Source organism: Hemiscyllium ocellatum, chromosome 22 (assembly GCF_020745735.1).
Source record: "Hemiscyllium ocellatum isolate sHemOce1 chromosome 22, sHemOce1.pat.X.cur, whole genome shotgun sequence".
In the NCBI taxonomy this organism is placed as follows: Eukaryota; Metazoa; Chordata; class Chondrichthyes; order Orectolobiformes; family Hemiscylliidae; genus Hemiscyllium; species Hemiscyllium ocellatum.
Window position 1 is genome coordinate 35,110,244 of NC_083422.1, and position 17,395 is coordinate 35,127,638.

The 17,395-nt window shown below is 39.3% G+C and overlaps 1 protein-coding gene across 6 annotated transcripts in view; it reads right to left on the bottom strand.

Annotated features, from left to right (window-relative positions):
* The window catches only part of tacc2 (transforming, acidic coiled-coil containing protein 2), a 269,026-nt gene that overhangs the window by 207,872 nt on the left and 43,759 nt on the right, over window positions 1-17,395 (bottom strand). For all 6 annotated transcript variants that reach the window (XM_060842045.1, XM_060842046.1, XM_060842047.1 and 3 more), the window contains exon 3: window positions 13,261-13,454. In XM_060842045.1, coding sequence (XP_060698028.1) covers window positions 13,261-13,454 — 194 coding nt within the window. The remainder of the gene's footprint in view (window positions 1-13,260; window positions 13,455-17,395) is intronic.

Here is a 17,395-nt window from a genome sequence, read left to right on the forward strand (position 1 = left end):
AGATGATTGAATGTGATTCTATGACATTCAAATAGCTATTAGACAATAAGAAAAAAATAGAATTAAGGAAGGTGCTTGAATACATTACTTTCTGATTTTTTGATTTTACAATATTCCAGTGTGGAAACGAGATGAAGCAATTAAAATTAGCTGAACTAAAGTTTTATGGATGATATTGAACAATTGAAACAAACACACTACACGGCTTTAACTTGTAGTTACACCATCACTTGAAACTCTTCAAAGCTGTTCCATTATTATTCATTCTGAAGGTGTAACTCCTGAATTCAGAAATAGCATGTGGCAGGATACATTACACAAACTTGGATTTGACAGCACAAGATGAGCAGTCAATTTTGAAAAATGCTCAGGACAGTGACTTATATATGCTGGACGTTTAGAATACGTTATGAAATTGAAAACTGACCCACTCACCTCTCAAAACATTGAAATTTTAATAAATGCCAGTTGAGTTCAACTTCTGAGAGCACAATTCTCAGCCCAGACAGAATAAAAAGGTATGTCAAAATATTTATCTTTCCTAATAGCTCTTCTAGAGATTGTCTTGAGGGCCACTTTTTGATTATGAGGGGTTGGCATTTTGGTTTCCATTCTCACTAACTGAGATCTTTATACATACAAATTGACAACATGTTTGACTCTCATACAATCACTGTATTGAATACACATGAATGAGAATCTGTTTTATTTAGTGAAAATGTTCACTATTAAATTATATAATTAATATGTACATTGCAACAGAATTCACTACATTTTCCCCATGCAATAACTCTTGATGCGATGCAGCCTTAAACTTGAGCTTAAGCCTTGAGACTCTTTTTATTTAAAAATAATCATTTTCTCAATGATGTTAAGTTTGCATTGCTTCTAGTTAGCTGCATTTTCTTTTGTTGACAGGTTAAAAATGTTCTGTCTTACACTTGTAACCCCTCACCTCTACAGCATCTTTCTGCTACAACCTGTCCCCTCCAGCTTTTCTCTCCCCAGTCACAGCATTTCCTGACTGATTCAGTCACTTCCATATTTAGCAGCGGCTTTCCTTTCATTGACCACCTCTTGATTAAATTTTCCCAGGCCATTTGGGGCAGATTTTCTTAGTACCCAATGTAATTTGAACTCTGCTACTTGGCTAGACCAAATTCCATAGTTACTATTCTTAATCCAACGGCAGTAGTACAAATGCATTCTTTGAATTACAGTTTTAATAACGTGGACAAATGGGTGAAACTATGTGAACTTTTTGAACAGTTATAAAATGTGAAAGTAATGTGGAAAAGCAGAGGGTTTTCCAGGTAGGAAATGTTACCAAAAGGGCCTGGACAACAAAAAGCTCATCTCCCAGTAACAGAGTGATAATAAGGGACTAGTTAGAGGATAAATAGATTTAAAAAGTGAGAGTGGAAGTGGCTGCGCAGGAATGACATACAGAAAAGGAAGGATTGACAGCTTCATGGAGAAATTTAAATACGTCTGAATATTTTAAAGGATTAAACTAAAATTAATACAAAGTGAAAGACAGCAAGTTAAACAGGAAAGTAATTGAACAATTGAATCTGATGATGACAAAGGCATGAATGAGAGGATGAGTGAGTGGAAGTTTAGTTTTGTAACCTTCCTGATACATGCTTGTTTCCCCTGTTACTGAAAGTTTGAACTTTTCAATTCGGCTTCTCACCCACTCTTGGCATGGAAATGTCCTCAAACTAAAACACGATTGACAGTCCACAACAATGGAAATGTGTCATTATCCCTTTTTGATTGTGGTATACTTTGATACAGGCAAAAAGATTAATCCCCTCTAATGCTTCTATTCCTTTGACTCTGTTAGGATCTTACTCAGAGGTACTATTTGGTTTACCAAACTTACTAAGAAATCTGCCATCATCAGCCCCTCCTCAAACAAACATAAACCCTTGACCCACCATCCTGGCAACTACCATATTATCTTCAACTTCCATTTCATCTTGAAAAGCCTTGAGCTCATTTTTGCCATCCAAAAATTTGCCAGAACTTTGAATTATTCCAATCAGGTTGTGACTACAATGTCAAAACAGTTCTTATCAAAGTCACAAATGGGTTTCTCTGTGACAATGAGAAAAGTCAACTCTCTTTTCTTAATCTTCTCAATTTACTTATCTCAGGCCAAGTACTGCTGAATTTTTTTTTTCGCTGTCTCGTGCCTCAACTATTCCAACACAATCTTAGCTGGCTTTCTATATTCTACCTCCATAAAACATGGGATAATCCAAAATTCAGCTGTCCATACTTGAACTCACAATCACGCATTTGCTTGCAAACTTGAGCTTATTCCCAATAAAGAAATATCTTGAATTCGAAATCCTCATCCCTCTATGGTCTAGCATCTCCCCATCTCTGTAATCTCCGCCAGCCCACAATCATCAAGATATCTGTTGTCCTCTAATTCTGGTGGACTGTGCATTCTCAAATCCAATTAGTCACCATTGGTGGTCAAGACTTCAGTTGCCTCAGCCTCATGCTCTGGAATTCCCTCTCTATGCCATGCGTTCCTCTTTTAAGACATGCCTTAAAAACAAGCTCTGATGAAAATGTTTGGTCATCTGACCTAATATTGCCTCAAAACTATCATCCTTTGTTTGATAATATTCCTGTGAAGGGCCTCAGGCTGTTTCATGACATTAAATGTGCTATATAAATCCAAATTTTTGTCGCTGAATCCTGTGTGCAATACAAATTTCCAGACAGCTTAAACTCCTCACTCATGTTAGATGCACTAACTCTTGAAAATGGCTTGAAGCCTAGATAATTGCATTATGATTACAATAGTTTTTTAAAAATGGAGGCATGATCCAGTGAATTACGTCCCTTGAAGCTTGGCGTTTCTCTTGACAAATATCTCAAGCATCTATTATAAGGAAAAGCAGTTAAAGGCCATCTGGTGATATTACAGACAATAAATCCAACACATGGGTTAGTGAAATACAGATTTATTGGAACGTTTAGGACATAACTTAATTATTAGAATATTGTTGAGATCGAAGGGTCAATTTCATCTCAAGGCAGGCCACATGCAATAAACTATGAAATCTGCTTGACTCCTCAGTGAGGAATGTGGGCACTTTCAACTTTCAGACCTCGCCCATGCAGGTACTCCACCCCCTCCCATTGTGCAATGGCAGCTAATTGGTCAGACTGATCAGGAGACAAGTGGTCCCCACCATTGACCTGAAAGACTGTTCACGTGTTGAAATAAATGGCTGTGATGATAGTTGAGATGGCGCCAGGAAAGCCCAATGCGGGTGTGGCCATTGTTTTTCTTCGGACTCAGTCCAGAATGCTCCTCCTGATACATGGGTGAGGTTTAGAAGACTGAGATAATAGTTGTTTCTTTTTAAAGATACAGATTCATGCTAACTTGCACATTAATTGTGAATTGCAATCTGATGCTCTGTGTATATATAGACATTTTTAAAAAATCTTTTCCAGCCTTTTTTACAAACATATGAACGAGGAGTGGCCAAAGAGACACCAAAAGATTTCACTTCTGCCATTTCTTGAAATAAGGTTTGGAATCTTCATGGACTCTGAGCAACATGAGCCATCATGAGACCTGTGGCAGAATTGGATAAGAAGTCTAGTGAGGCCTAGTTCAATGCTAGAAGCAAATCTCTCTCTTTTATGCTTTTGCCAGGCCGCAGCAAGCTGCTTGAATGTTAGTTGCAAATGTGTTGCTGGTCAAAGCACAGCAGGTTAGGCAGCATCTCAGGAATAGAGAATTCGACGTTTCGAGCATAAGCCCTTCATCTTATTCCTGATGAAGGGCTTATGCTCGAAACGTCGAATTCTCTATTCCTGAGATGCTGCCTAACCTGCTGTGCTTTGACCAGCAACACATTTGCAGCTGTGATCTCCAGCATCTGCAGACCTCATTTTTTACTGCTTGAATGTTAGTGGCAAGTTGACAATTCTGGAGGATTGTAGCTTCTTAAACACCTTATTAACACCTCATTAACATTCAAGTTCCTACCTTGCCAAGCGTGCTAAGCAATCTAGACATTGAGAATTCTCAATCTGGAAATCAGAACGGGGACTTGATGACCTCTGCCCACCATCAGCCACAGTGAGCCTTTTTGTTGCTCAGCATCACGATCCAAAATGTTAACTCTGAATTCTTTCCACATATGCTGTCAGACCTGCAGAGTTTTTCCAGAAGTTTCTGTTTTTGTTTCATTAGATTGATTCCAGAGGTGAAGGGGCTTGTCTTGTCGAGAGAGATTGAACAGTTTAAGCCTGTAGTCTTTGGAGTTTAGAAGAATGTGATGAGATATATTTGAGGTATATAATATGCTAAAAGGGATTGACAAAGTAGACATAGAGAGAATGTTTCCTCATGTGGGATATTCCTGAGTGAGAGGTCATCGTCTTAGGAAAAAAAATAGCAGATTTATAACAGAGATGAGGAGAAATTACTTCTATCAAAGGGTCATGAATCTATGGATTCACTACCCTCGATAATGGTGGATGCCAGAACATTGAGGATTAAGGAGGAAGCAGACAAATTTTTAATTAGTAATGGAAGGAAGGTTTATGGAGAGTGGGCAGCAAAGTGGTGTTGAGGTCAAGATGAGATCAATCATGAGCGTATTGAACAGCATAGTGGGCTAGAGGGCTGTATTGCCGACGCCTGCTCTTAGTCTTTACATAGCTCTTGTCGACAGCCATAAGCACTTCACTCTTGCCAATCCCTCACAACTATTATGATAACTCTCTAATCCACTTGCAAGACCCTGAGGAAGGATAGACGTGTATTGTAGCACACGTCAGCAACTAGCATTGAAAAGGTTGCTGCAGGGACACTTTGTGTAAAGAAGCAGGCATGCAACTCAGAGATTACACTAGCTCCCCTCAAGGCAGCTCACTTCCTCTTTGAGTGCATAACTGTGTGATTGCAGCATCCATGCCTTGCCTTGCCTTGGTGTGCCAATTAGCACAGCAAAACAGCCAGATAGCTTGCCTTGCTGGTCAGCAGTCCTCAGTCAAAGGGGTGGACATCTTGCTCTACACAAATTGCTATGGCAACCTCATGTTTGTGCCATGTTCCAGCAGCTTAAGTGGCAAATACACTGCAATTGCAGTAAAGAAGCCACCGTGTTTCAAAGTCTGAGGGGAGCAGTCTATTGTGAAGTTCATGGAGGTACCCCTCAGTCAAAGGATCCTGGTCCAGTGAGTAAAGGGCAGCCCTGTTACTAACTCCTGAAGATTGGCATGGTCAGGTGCAGAGGTCTATGCCTCTGTAGTCCAGGGAATGGGTCACAATCAGTTGGGGGCAGCCATAGTGGCCAGTTGAGGGGGTAGAGCTAAAGTGGTCAGGAAGGTGTACAGGCATCAGTCAGGGGTCTGGGCACTTCTCACGCCAGGCTGTCCAGTTTGGTCCCTCTAGGGGATGGGACAGAGGCAGTCCATCAGATTTGCCCAAATAAACTAAGGAGAAGTTTGGGGTGTGAAGTTTGGAGGGGACAGTTGTGAAGGGAGTAATCATATCTGTAAGGGGGGGGTATACTTTTTTGATCAGAGTTGAGAAGAAACATCTGGCTGTTTTTCTGCACCATTTGGATGGCACTGGCCTGGTTGATAACCTCGCATGAGTATGCGAGAGCCAGTGCTCTGGGAAGAGAACTTCCACACTCTGTCAGAAAATCACAACTCAATTTTCCCCATCTCTCACATGTCAGGATCCATCCTTGACCAAGCAGCATAGCTTGGGAATGCCAGTGCTCACCCAGGAGCTCAGTGGTCTTTTAAATATGGCTTAGGTGCCAGAGTTACTGATCTTTTGGCAGGTATCCAGTGGGTAGCAGGTTGCTATGGGAATAATGAATGATACGACGAGAATGGAGTCAGGAGACATAAGTTCAGGGTTTTTACTTCATGAAGTCCATTTGGTAAGAAATACCAAGGAAGTAACATTGGATCTAACAGCAAGATTCTCTCAAAAAACCTTGATGTGACTCCTCAATTTAAATGCCTTGTACACTGTACACTCTGTTACTGCTCAACAATTTGACAGCATTGTTTTAAATTATTCTTTTGGAACATAATAAAAAGTTACTACTTACTAAAGATGCTTTCATATTTATTTGAAATCTAATTCTTTCCCCTAGAAAGAACAAAATAACTGACTGAATCTATGTCAACTGCAGTAATGAACAAATTAGCCAGTATATAGCACAGGTACCTTGATTTTAAGGTTGTAGCTAAATGGCAGGCTGGGGTATTTGCTGACATCATTTGACCTCTGATATGCCACAATGAAAATTATTCCAATTTAGCTTCGAACACCTGCCTCAAGGTGTTACTGAACCTCAGACAAATGCTGAAGTTTTCAGTAAGCAGCAACAGCTGAAACTTTGTGGGTTCATGTGTTCCAGATGCACAGACTAAATGAAATGTAACTCCACTAACTACGCAGCAAAGAAACTACCATTTCACAATTTGAACAACAAAATATTTGATTCCTGAATTCCTGTACACTGAAACAGCCTGTGTTGTCCTACTGGTGACACTTTCCTTTACCTTGCTACTACATTGATGCTGAAAAGATGCCAGAAAGTGGTTATAAAACAGAATTCACAGCACTGCACCACATCATACCGATTGGGTGCTCAAGGCCTGAAGGACTTGTTTCTGTTTGGGCCTTGAAGTGGGCAGCTGTTTAAAAGAGGGCTCTATCATGAACACAGTCTTGATGTGTTTCCAAAGAATACCTGCTGAGGTTAAGAAAACATTGACTTCATTGATGAAATATTTTACTGTGGCCATGAGGCTGAGAGAGAACAAGAACATGTGACATGACATTGTTTCCTGTGAGGATCTATTTTGTGTCTCATTCACGTAACACACTCCAGGTCTTAAGCCAATTGCAGGACTCCTGCCCACATTATCTTTAGGTACAGTGGATGAAGCAATCATTCACTTTGATGTGGAACAGCTTAACTACTAGTCCTTAGAATAGCCTGGAGGTCCAGCTAAATTTTTTTACATGATATCTATATAGCATGAATGTACTGTACCTTAAATGGCAGCTTGTCAAAACAATGGAGATGATCAGTGAGCATGAAATTGTTTCTGCCTTCCTAACATTGCAACTAAGCAGATACAGTAGTGCCAACTGCAAGTTGGATTTGCAACTGAGCTGAAAATTCTTTGCATTTTGCCTAAAGGTGCAAACTGAAAACACTAAATAAAAATGTCCATTAAAACTTGAAACCAATAGAAATTTAAGGATCATAACTTTAATGAGGATCTTTCCATCTTTGTTTTTAAGTGAGAACAATGCTGATAATGGCATCAATGTGAAGCTTGCACAATTTAGATAGACCTAGCACTTATTCAGGCTGTTCCAACTCAGGTAGGTTGATCACATTGTGTTTTGCATAATTAGAAATGAGAATATCAATTCTCACTATGAACTGAAATAGTTGCACATTAACAAATAGGCTGTTTCTCGTAGAAGGGAGCTATTTGGCCTTTTATGTTTGACTAAAAAAAGATTGATCCAGTCTAAGCCTACATCTCGGTTTGTGGTCCATGGCCCTATATGTTAAAACACTGCAAGCCCATATCTAAGTTTATCTTTTAAAGGTACCCAGGATCTCTGTCTTTACTTGCTTTTTAGAGCGTGTTAAGGATACCCACCATCCTCTGAGTGGGAAGTTTCATTCTTGAACTCCCCTCTAAACTTTCTAGTATTTAACTATATGACCTCTTTGCTAAGAAACCTAAGTCATTCTTATCCACTTTGTCTGGAGACTTCATTTTTATACACCTCAGTTAAACTCTTTTATTCCAAAGAAAACAAACCCAACTTATCAAAACTTGCTTCAAAGCTAAACTCTATCATTTCTAGCAACATTCTCAGAAATCTCCTCAGTGTCTCCATTTAACAAAGAACTGAAGTAATAAAAGCTGCAGTTCTCATGTTCAGTGGTAATCTATCACACTGTCTAAATATGTTAAGTGCTGACACAAAGGTTCCTACTCAAAACTGACTGTATAGTTAAAAACAAACTGATGTCATGCAAATGTCAAACATTATAATGTCACTGACCCCAGGCTGCCTGTATGAAAATGGGAACAAAGGGGTTTATGTCAAGAACTATCACTCACTCAAAATGAAAGATGGCAGCACCACTTTCTTTCATGCAGCTATCTTGATCATAGCTGTGCACTTTACTATAGAACTAAGTCCTTCAGTTCAGTGGCCTACCTCTCTATTTCATCATGCAAACAGTACATGGTGATGATTAATACAGCTGCTCCTTCACACTGCACCCAGCCTGATGCAACAAAAATATTTCCACAATCCCCATAGATTGAGTCAACACAATTCAACTTTAGTGAAACTACACATTTCCATTTCCAAAATTGTTACAATTTCGAGTTTCAAGAGAAATTACTTTCAATTTTTATGCTTTTATACTTATATACATAAAACTACACTCCAGAATACTCATGCACAAAGTAATTGCAACCAAAGTGACATTTCAGCAATGAGGATCAGTCATAATTTTGGAGAATCAAATCAATCTAAAAACTAGGCAAACTCTGTAGAAAATCCATGCATTATTTAATTTGTTAAATCACACACCCAAGCAACTAGCTTACATACCCTGGAACAACAGGTCCACCTGTAGTCTGAATAGAGTCACAGGGCTTTACCTGAAGATCTGCTGGAATGCTTTCACTTCCAAAACTATCAGTAAGATAAAATTAATATACAAACAATTGTTTGAATAAATAATAGTCACACTGGGCATGAGAGAGTTTATGAATTCTGCATAAATACACTCATTGTAATTAAAGAAGAAAAAGCTCTTCTAGAACCAGAGAAAGTTTTAACAGCACAGGAGAGCATTCAGCCCACATGCGATATGCCAGTTGGAAGAGTTACCCAAATTAAACCCTCTTTACAGTGCTTGATTCATAGCCCTGTAGGTTACCGGCATCTCCAAATCCTGTAGGTTACAGCATTCTCAATGACAGATCCAAGTACCTTCTAATTTTCAGACCCAACTTCTCTCTGCATGAAAATTCTGCTCATGCCTCTTAGCCACTAAATTCCAGTTCAAATCTCACTCCAGGGTTTCAGCACAAAAATCTAAGTTGGTACTTCTGTGCAGATCTGACAGAATGCTGCATTGTTAGTGGTACTGTCTCTGCGGATGAGATGTTAAACTGAAGTCACGTGCCTGTTCGAATGGTAGGAAGGGATCCCATAGCACTATTTCAAAGAGGAATTACCAGTTCTGAAGAAAAGTTATAACAGATTAAGTGTTAACTCTGTTTTTGTCTCCACAGATACCACCAGACCTGAAGAATTTGTTTTTATTTTAGGTGAATTTGTTTTGTCTCCAGCAAAGATGTGCTGTATCCCTCAATTAACATGACATAATAACAAGTTATCTGATCATGAGCACATTGCTATTTTTGGGAATTTGCTGAGTGAAAATTAGCTGCCATATCTCCTACACTACAATACTGACTACTTCAAAAGAACCTTTGCTGTATCTAATGCATTGAGATATTCAGTTTGTGAAAAGTACGATATAAATGAAAGTCTTTTTAACTCATTATGTTGTATCAATTTTATGCATCAATATACATCTTTGTGTCATTGATAAAATTGAATGTGTGATCTTCTTTCTCATCATCATTGTCACTTATAAATGTGAATACTAATTAAGGCCATAACATAGAACCTTGCAAATCATATTCTGTAAATTAAAGTACTTGTCAATTATCCCTGCTCTCTATTTCCAGATGCTTAATCGATTTCATAACCAGTCAATAATTTATCTTCAATTCCATGAGTTTCAACTTTAGCTAATACTTTCTTAATGAGGGATTGTCAAATACGTTGTGGCAATCTGTATAAAAAAAACTATCCCATCAACTATTGTAGCCACCTCTTCAAAGAATCTAGCAAATATTAGGTTAACTTTTATATGATGTCCTAGTTTCATTCTCTCACCTTTCTGAAAATGGCAAGGCAACTTTACAATTGGGATGTCATGTTGAGGTTGTACAGGATGTTGGTAAGGTCATTGTTGGGAGTACAGTGTATAGTTCTGGTCACCCTGCGATAGGAAGGATATTATTAAATTGGAGAGGGCGCAGATTGGATTTATAAGAATGTTCCTGTGATTAGAAGGTTTGAGTTATGAGGAAAGGCTAGATAAGCTGGGAAATTTTTCACTGGAACGCAGGAGTTTGGGGGGTGACCTTATAAAGATTTGTTGAATCATGAGGGACATAGTTAAGGTGAAAGCAAAGGTCATTTCCCTAGGGTTGGGGAGTTCAAAACTAGAGGTCATAATTTTAAGGTGAGAAGAGAAAGCTTTAAAAGGGACCTGAGGGATAACTTTTTCACACAGAGGGTGGTTCACATGTGGAATAAACTGCCAGAGAAAGTGATAGACACAGGTACAATTACAACATTTAAGAGACATTTGGATAGGTCCATGACAAGGAAAGGTTTAGAAGAATGTGGACCACGTGCAGGCAAATGGGATTAATTTAGTGTGGGTAACTTGGTTGGCATGGACGAAACGGACTGAACAGTCAGTTTCCATGCTGCAAGACTTTATGACTCTTTATGACAAGAGTTCCAACTTACAAGAACCATGTAAATTTATAATTAAGGCACCTATAATGTTTTCTACTAATTCCTTTAAAATCTATAATGGAAGCTATCTGGAAATGGGAATTACACACTTTATAGTGCCGCTATTTTCATTATTAGTTAATTACAGATTTTAGTTTTGATGATTCCCATCTCGGAGTTTTTCCTGGTATGTCTGGCATGCTGATGGTTTCCTTTACTGCATTGATACAGCAATCATTTCAACACATCTGTCATTTCCTAATCATCTTTGAATACATCAGCATTATCAATTTCTACAGGGTCCACATTACCTCTTTTTCATACTTGTTTCTTGTCATACTTTGTTTTTGTAGCTTTCTGGTTATCAGTCTTGACCTTTTTTTGTTGTCCCAATTTCCAGGAATTGAATTTTTGCAGTTTTAATGCTGTTTCCTTTCAGTTTATGTTGTTCTTTTTCACACTTCAGCCTTCCATGAAGGTATTTTCCACATAGAGCTCTTAGTTCATTTTTTTAACATCCCATTTACAGATTGTTCCAGTTTTTTTTGTGGATTGATTCTGCCCTCAATCACATGATGGTCGCTACTAGGAAAATATTCATAGCTGTTCAAAGGAGAACATTGTGCAGATTTGGGGGGATCTTTAATAATATGTTGAAAATACTGTCTGCCATTTACCAGAGGGGTTTTGAGACAGTGGGGGCAATTTTAGACTTCAGAATCTTGGAAGTTACTTGACAAATAGGGTGGCCCATCCATTCTTTTCTATTGCATTCTGTAATTGCGCAAATGATACATTCTTTTTCAGTGAGTAAATTGAAAAATTGTTCCCATAATTCCAACAATAGTAGTAAGCTAAACATTGAAAGCTTATATCAAGCAGTTCTTAGCATCTGATCAAGCTGTGAGGCTGTAATGGCAAAGGGGAGGTGTTGTGGAATGTCACAGAGCCAGAGCTCCAGGTTAATGCTCATGGGTTTGAATCTCACCATGGCAGATGGTGAAACTTGAATTCAATTTTTTAAAAAGCTGGAATTTAAAATAAAAATAGCCCAGTGGTAACCATGTAAGCATTGTCATTGTCCATCTGATTCACTGTTGTCATTTTGAGAAAAGAAATCTGCCATCTGTACCTGGCCTGGCCTATACATACAGCAATCATCGTGAGTGTGTTGCTGGGAAAACACAGCAGGTCAGGCAGCATCCAAAGAGCAGGAGAATCTATGTTTCATATCAGGATGTAGGGCTATTGCCTGAAACATCAATTCCCCTGCTCCTCGGATGCTACCTGACCTGTGCTGCTTTCCCAGCAACACACTCTCAACTCTGATCTCCAGCATCTGCAGTCCTCACTTTCTCCTATACATACAGCAACATGGTTGACTCATAACTGTCTTCTGAACATTTTGGGATGGGCAATGAATGCTGGCCGAGATAGCCTAGATTGACATCCCAGAAATGAATTTTTAAAAAGCAGGCAGCAATCATTAAAATAATATTTGTATCTATTGTCTGTCCATTCTAAAACACCCTTCCAGCTCAGAGATTTAAACCTTTTAAATCCCTGTCCCAAAAGTCATAAAAGCAGCAATTAGTGGCTTTCAAATTGATTCTAACACTGTATTGTTCCTTCAGAACTTCACTACAATCAGACTTTGGAATGAAGCAGTGAGTGGTTCAGTTGTTGGGGGGGGGTGGTAGCCTCAGAACACTTTGGCAGATCCCTGCACCAAGTCACTGCAGTGTCAAACCGGGTGTAAAATTGTCCATGTCCTAGCAATAACTAAAATATTAACCCTGATGCATACATTGTGGAAGTATTTCACATGTAATTGCTCACTGTGGACAACTGCAGGGCTTAATTTACACCATGAGTTAGAAATTCATCTGGACACCTTTTTGGCAACAGTACTCCAAAAGGACAGTTCAAATTTGGGTACCAAGCCTCAGTGACATTTTTACACATGAGCTGGCACAGTCAGTTTTGCCTTCAAACATAGCTCTGAGCAGCTGAGATGTATGTGAGCAGCACAAATTTCAAGCCAATTACCTCATCGACAGTGACTCAAACACAGAGCTCAGGAGAACCACTGGAGTGGTCAATGACATGATCGATAATCATGGCTGTGAAATTATGGGAAATAGTCCTTCAACTCCACAGGAAGGATGTGTGATGGGATGTAAAACAGGTGTCAGCTCGTCATTTTTATATTTAAGGCTCAGAAATCTTCTTTTAAGTAGCTGCCGGCGATCTCCTGATTGACTCCATTCAATTTTGAGTTGTTTTGGAATCATCTTTGTGATGTGCTTTGTTAATGTCTTTGTGATGTCGGGCATTGGTCCCCTACAACGTACAATATGATGTTCGTTTTACATTTGTAAAATGGCACTTGGAAATCCAATTTTTATCTTAGCCTGGGTAGAAAAGCAATCCACGAGTCTAGGCATGCCGAGAATCCAGTTCATTTGCTGAGAATTGCTACTGGTTCAGCCAAAAGCTACTCATACATCACAAGTGCTGACAATGAAAACAAAGCATTTGCGAAAAAATTGAAAATAATTAAGTCACTTCAACTAAATAGGATTGAGATTTCTTACCTTAGATTCTGGGCAATATTTCCTTGAAGGATGGGAGCAGGATGTGTATGCAATGGCAAGGCCTGGTCACTGGTAGTTCCTGCAATCTTCAAACCTGGTAGCTCCTCATTCACATTCTGATCATTTTTGCCATATTTACTTGAACGAGATCCACTTAGGGGGCCTTTCTTCTTTTTATGTGACCTTGAAGTTTCCTATATTTGAACATGAAAAAGTCAATATTCAGTTATATCACTGGAATAGAAGTACATTTTCCCTTATACTTTACAATTATACTTCCAATATTAAAAACACTTTGGGAGCTACCAGCATGACTTTAATTCAAATGAACGTTTCAAATCTTTCATAATAATACAGTAGTGAAAGTGAATTTCATAGAAACATCATACAACCCCCACAGTGTGGAAGGAGGCCATTCAGCCCATTGAGTCTGCAACAATCCCCTGAAGATCTAGACCCCTATTGTTACCCTACATTTACCATGGCTAATCTATCTAGCTTAAACATCCCTGAACACTATGGAAAATTTCAGTTAGACCAATCCGATTAACCTGCACATCTTTGGGCTGTGGGAAGAAACCAGAACACCTGGAGGAAACCCCTGCAGATGCAGGGAGAATGTACAAATTCCACACAGACAGTCACCCAAGGGTGGACTCAATCCCGGATCCCTGGCGCTGTGAGGCAGCAATGCTAACTGCTGAGCCATTGTCCTGCCCACTTGGGACATTCTTTCCTAATGAAAATGTAATCATTTTAGTTGAACGGTAGACTTGGGCATAAAATTGTCAGTGAACTAAGATCCAAATAATTTACTAACATTGGCCAGCTCCATAGTCAACTTGTTGTTAGATTAATACAGTGCAGCCTATTAGGGGAACTTTGGGCTGGGTGTGTTTCTATTTCCTTAATTCAATGATTCCATTATGTGGACTGCTCCACAAGTTTTAGAGTTAATCCTCTGAGTACTGACTTAATCATGTCTCATCACTGAAAGTTGCACAACTTCTACAATCCACTCAGTGCACTCCAAGAAGTAAAAGGAAAGAAGGACTTACATTTATATAGTGCCAAACTTACTAAAAAAACTTACATTTTAACAAAAGATGTTAAAATACTTCAAAAGAAGTAAAAGAAGACAGATGTTCTTGTATATGGGTCTGAAGGTCTGAAAGGGTAAATCCTGAGGAGTGCCATAAGATTACATCATATGATTACATCACATAGGTTTGTGGGCAGAACAGCCTGAGTACTTGAAGGAGTGAAACCTAACCTCTGGTCCTCCTCAATGTCTATCACATCAATATAACCTGTAGCAAGATGTTAACAAACACCATGTTAAGAGATTTGTCTAGTTTGACAAGCAAATGATCTTCTTCAATCAAATTACACCAAATAGACCTTGTAGTCTTAGACACTGGACAAGGGAAGCAACGTATTGCTTATATATCACAGCAACCATAGAACAATGTTGAACTAAGTAAGACAGGGACAGATGACTATGAGCTTATTTGTCAGGCAAAAGTGAAATGTGGTGATCATAGAATCCCTACAATGTGGAAGCAGGCCATTTGGCACATTGAGTTACACCAACCCTAAGAAAAACATCCCACCTAGACCTACACACCTACCACCATGCATTTCCTATGGCTAATCCACCTGGCCTGCACACAACTGGCAATTTTCCACAGCCAATCCAACAGCTTGCACATCTTTGGACAATGGAAGGAAACCCACACAGGCATGGGGAGGATTTGTAAACTCCACATAGACAGTCACCCAAGGGTGGAATCAAACCTGGCTCCCTAGCACTGTAAGGTAGCAGTGCTAACCACTGAGCCATCACCCTACCTTTAAATAGATCTTGGAATCCAGTCTACAACAGCATCAATAGAACACAAATGGAGTTTTAACTCCTCTGCATTAAGACTCTGGTCTCTTACTTACAGAACCCCCAAGGCCACTGTCTGTCAGAGCTATTAAACATACATCAACAAATGGGTTTCACCCTTCAAGGGCAATAGACCGAGGCTGAAGTTAGATCAGCCTACCCTCATTTTTCTCTTCTACACCCGCACCCTAACAAGCACTTAATATGAATATCTTATACTCAGTTGGTGACATTTACAAACTGAAAAATAGAAATTGCAATAACTGAAAACACCAGCGGACTTCAAACACACTCCAGTGTACAACAGCCAGTTATGACAAAGAGATCCTAAATATTGTTTTCTCCACAGATGGTGTGTTATCCACATTAAAGAACGTTATTGCTGATGTCTGGAAGGTTTATACTATTTTAGATGATTTAATTGATTTCATGCAAATAACAGCCATTTTCTTCCTTATGTAGACATATGCAGGTGATACAATATTCCCTTTTGATATTATGGTACACTTGCAAATAAATTAAGAAAAATGTTTCCCAAGCACTGTTTCAGGATGATGAAATGGGGAACTGTTGGCATGGGAATACAGGTATGAGCAATTAATTGACATTAACTTGGGAGTACAAATTGGGGTCAGTGTTCACAAAAGAGAAATGTTCACTAATATGATTATCATAAAGTTAATGTGTTGTGTGTTGTAAAGCTAACTGATATCAAATAGGAGCCCAACGTTCATGAGCTCAAGTGCTCAAAAGAATTCTCGAGGCCATCCCACAGACTGAGGAAAAGGATGCCCTATTTGAGGCAACTGTTTTCAAATTTGGCTGACTAACAGGGGTATCTAGGGCAGGGAGATCCAGAATTTCCTTTTTGACCCAGAGGACCACTTCTGCATTTTCAAACCCACAAGGAATCAAACAAAAAGGACACTTACCATGCTTCTTTGTATTTGGATGTAGTTCATGTGAACAGTAGATTGTGCTTGGTGTGGACTTGGATCATGTGAACAGTAGATTGCGACTGGTATGGATTTGCACTGATTCTGATTATCCTCCTCAACATCAACCTCATCAACTTAGCAAATTAACAACATCTCTCCTTCATCAGGCAGCTGAGAAAATTGGCATGAGGCAAATATCCTTGCCAACTTTCATAGGTGTGCTATTGAGAACATTCTATCTGGATGTATCACTACCTGGTATGGCAAATGTACATTCAAGATCGGAGATGGCTACAGAGTGTGGTGAGCTCAGACAATCACAAAGGCCAACCTCCCATCTATAGAATCCATCTACCAGGCCCACTGTCAAGGAAAGGCCGCCAGCATTCTCAAAGATTCGTCCCACCCTAGCAATGCTTCTCTACAACCTCTACTATTGGGAAAAAGGTACAGAAGTCTGAACATGCGCACCAGCCAGTTTCGAAACAGTTTCTACCCTACTGCTGTTGGAATACTTGAATGGACTCACAAACTCTTAGCATTCGCCTGTACCTGTGTTTTGGTTTTTGCCACTGTTTACCTATTATTTACTTATCTATGCTATTTAACTATGTGATCTGCCTGTATTGCTTGGAAGACAAAGCTTTTCACTGTGCCTCATTTCACAACAATAAATTTAATTCAATTCAAATTGTACAATAATATCATCTCAGTATCTGGTGTGAGTAATTAAAGAGGACCACAGCAGCTTGGGTCAGGTATCCAAGGTTCCTAAGATGTAAGATTGCAGTCGTCCACTTTATGGAAATATTTTAATGATTAAAATAGTCATCTGAGGTTATGTTCCTTTTCCTCAGGTTGACTGGAACAGTTGGGTTCGTTAATATTGTGTTGGTCAATATAACCATTTATGTTTCCTTTGTTGCCTGCCTTCTCAATCAGAAGAAGTGAACCTTAGTGTAATATGTGCTTTGGTTTCATCTTAAACTAGTACCATGAGACATTATTTTCCAGTCAAGATGGTGGCAGAGTAGAGTGCTCCAACCAGAGCTCCTCTGCTCCTTCTGTTTATTTTTCATTTTCACTCTCTTTTTTCCCCTTTTTGATGTTCTCTTCTGAGGTAAAGTGGGCTGGAGACATGGAGTGGAGCAGGGACAGCCAGCGGACTGGATGCACTAGTGGAGCAGGACAGACATTGGACTGGGGACCAGTGCGGGCAGTCAGCAGCTTGTGAGCCTGGTTAGACAATGTGTGGAAGCCACCTGTACTGATTTACTTCAGGCCCTTTATGAGGGAAGACTGTAAT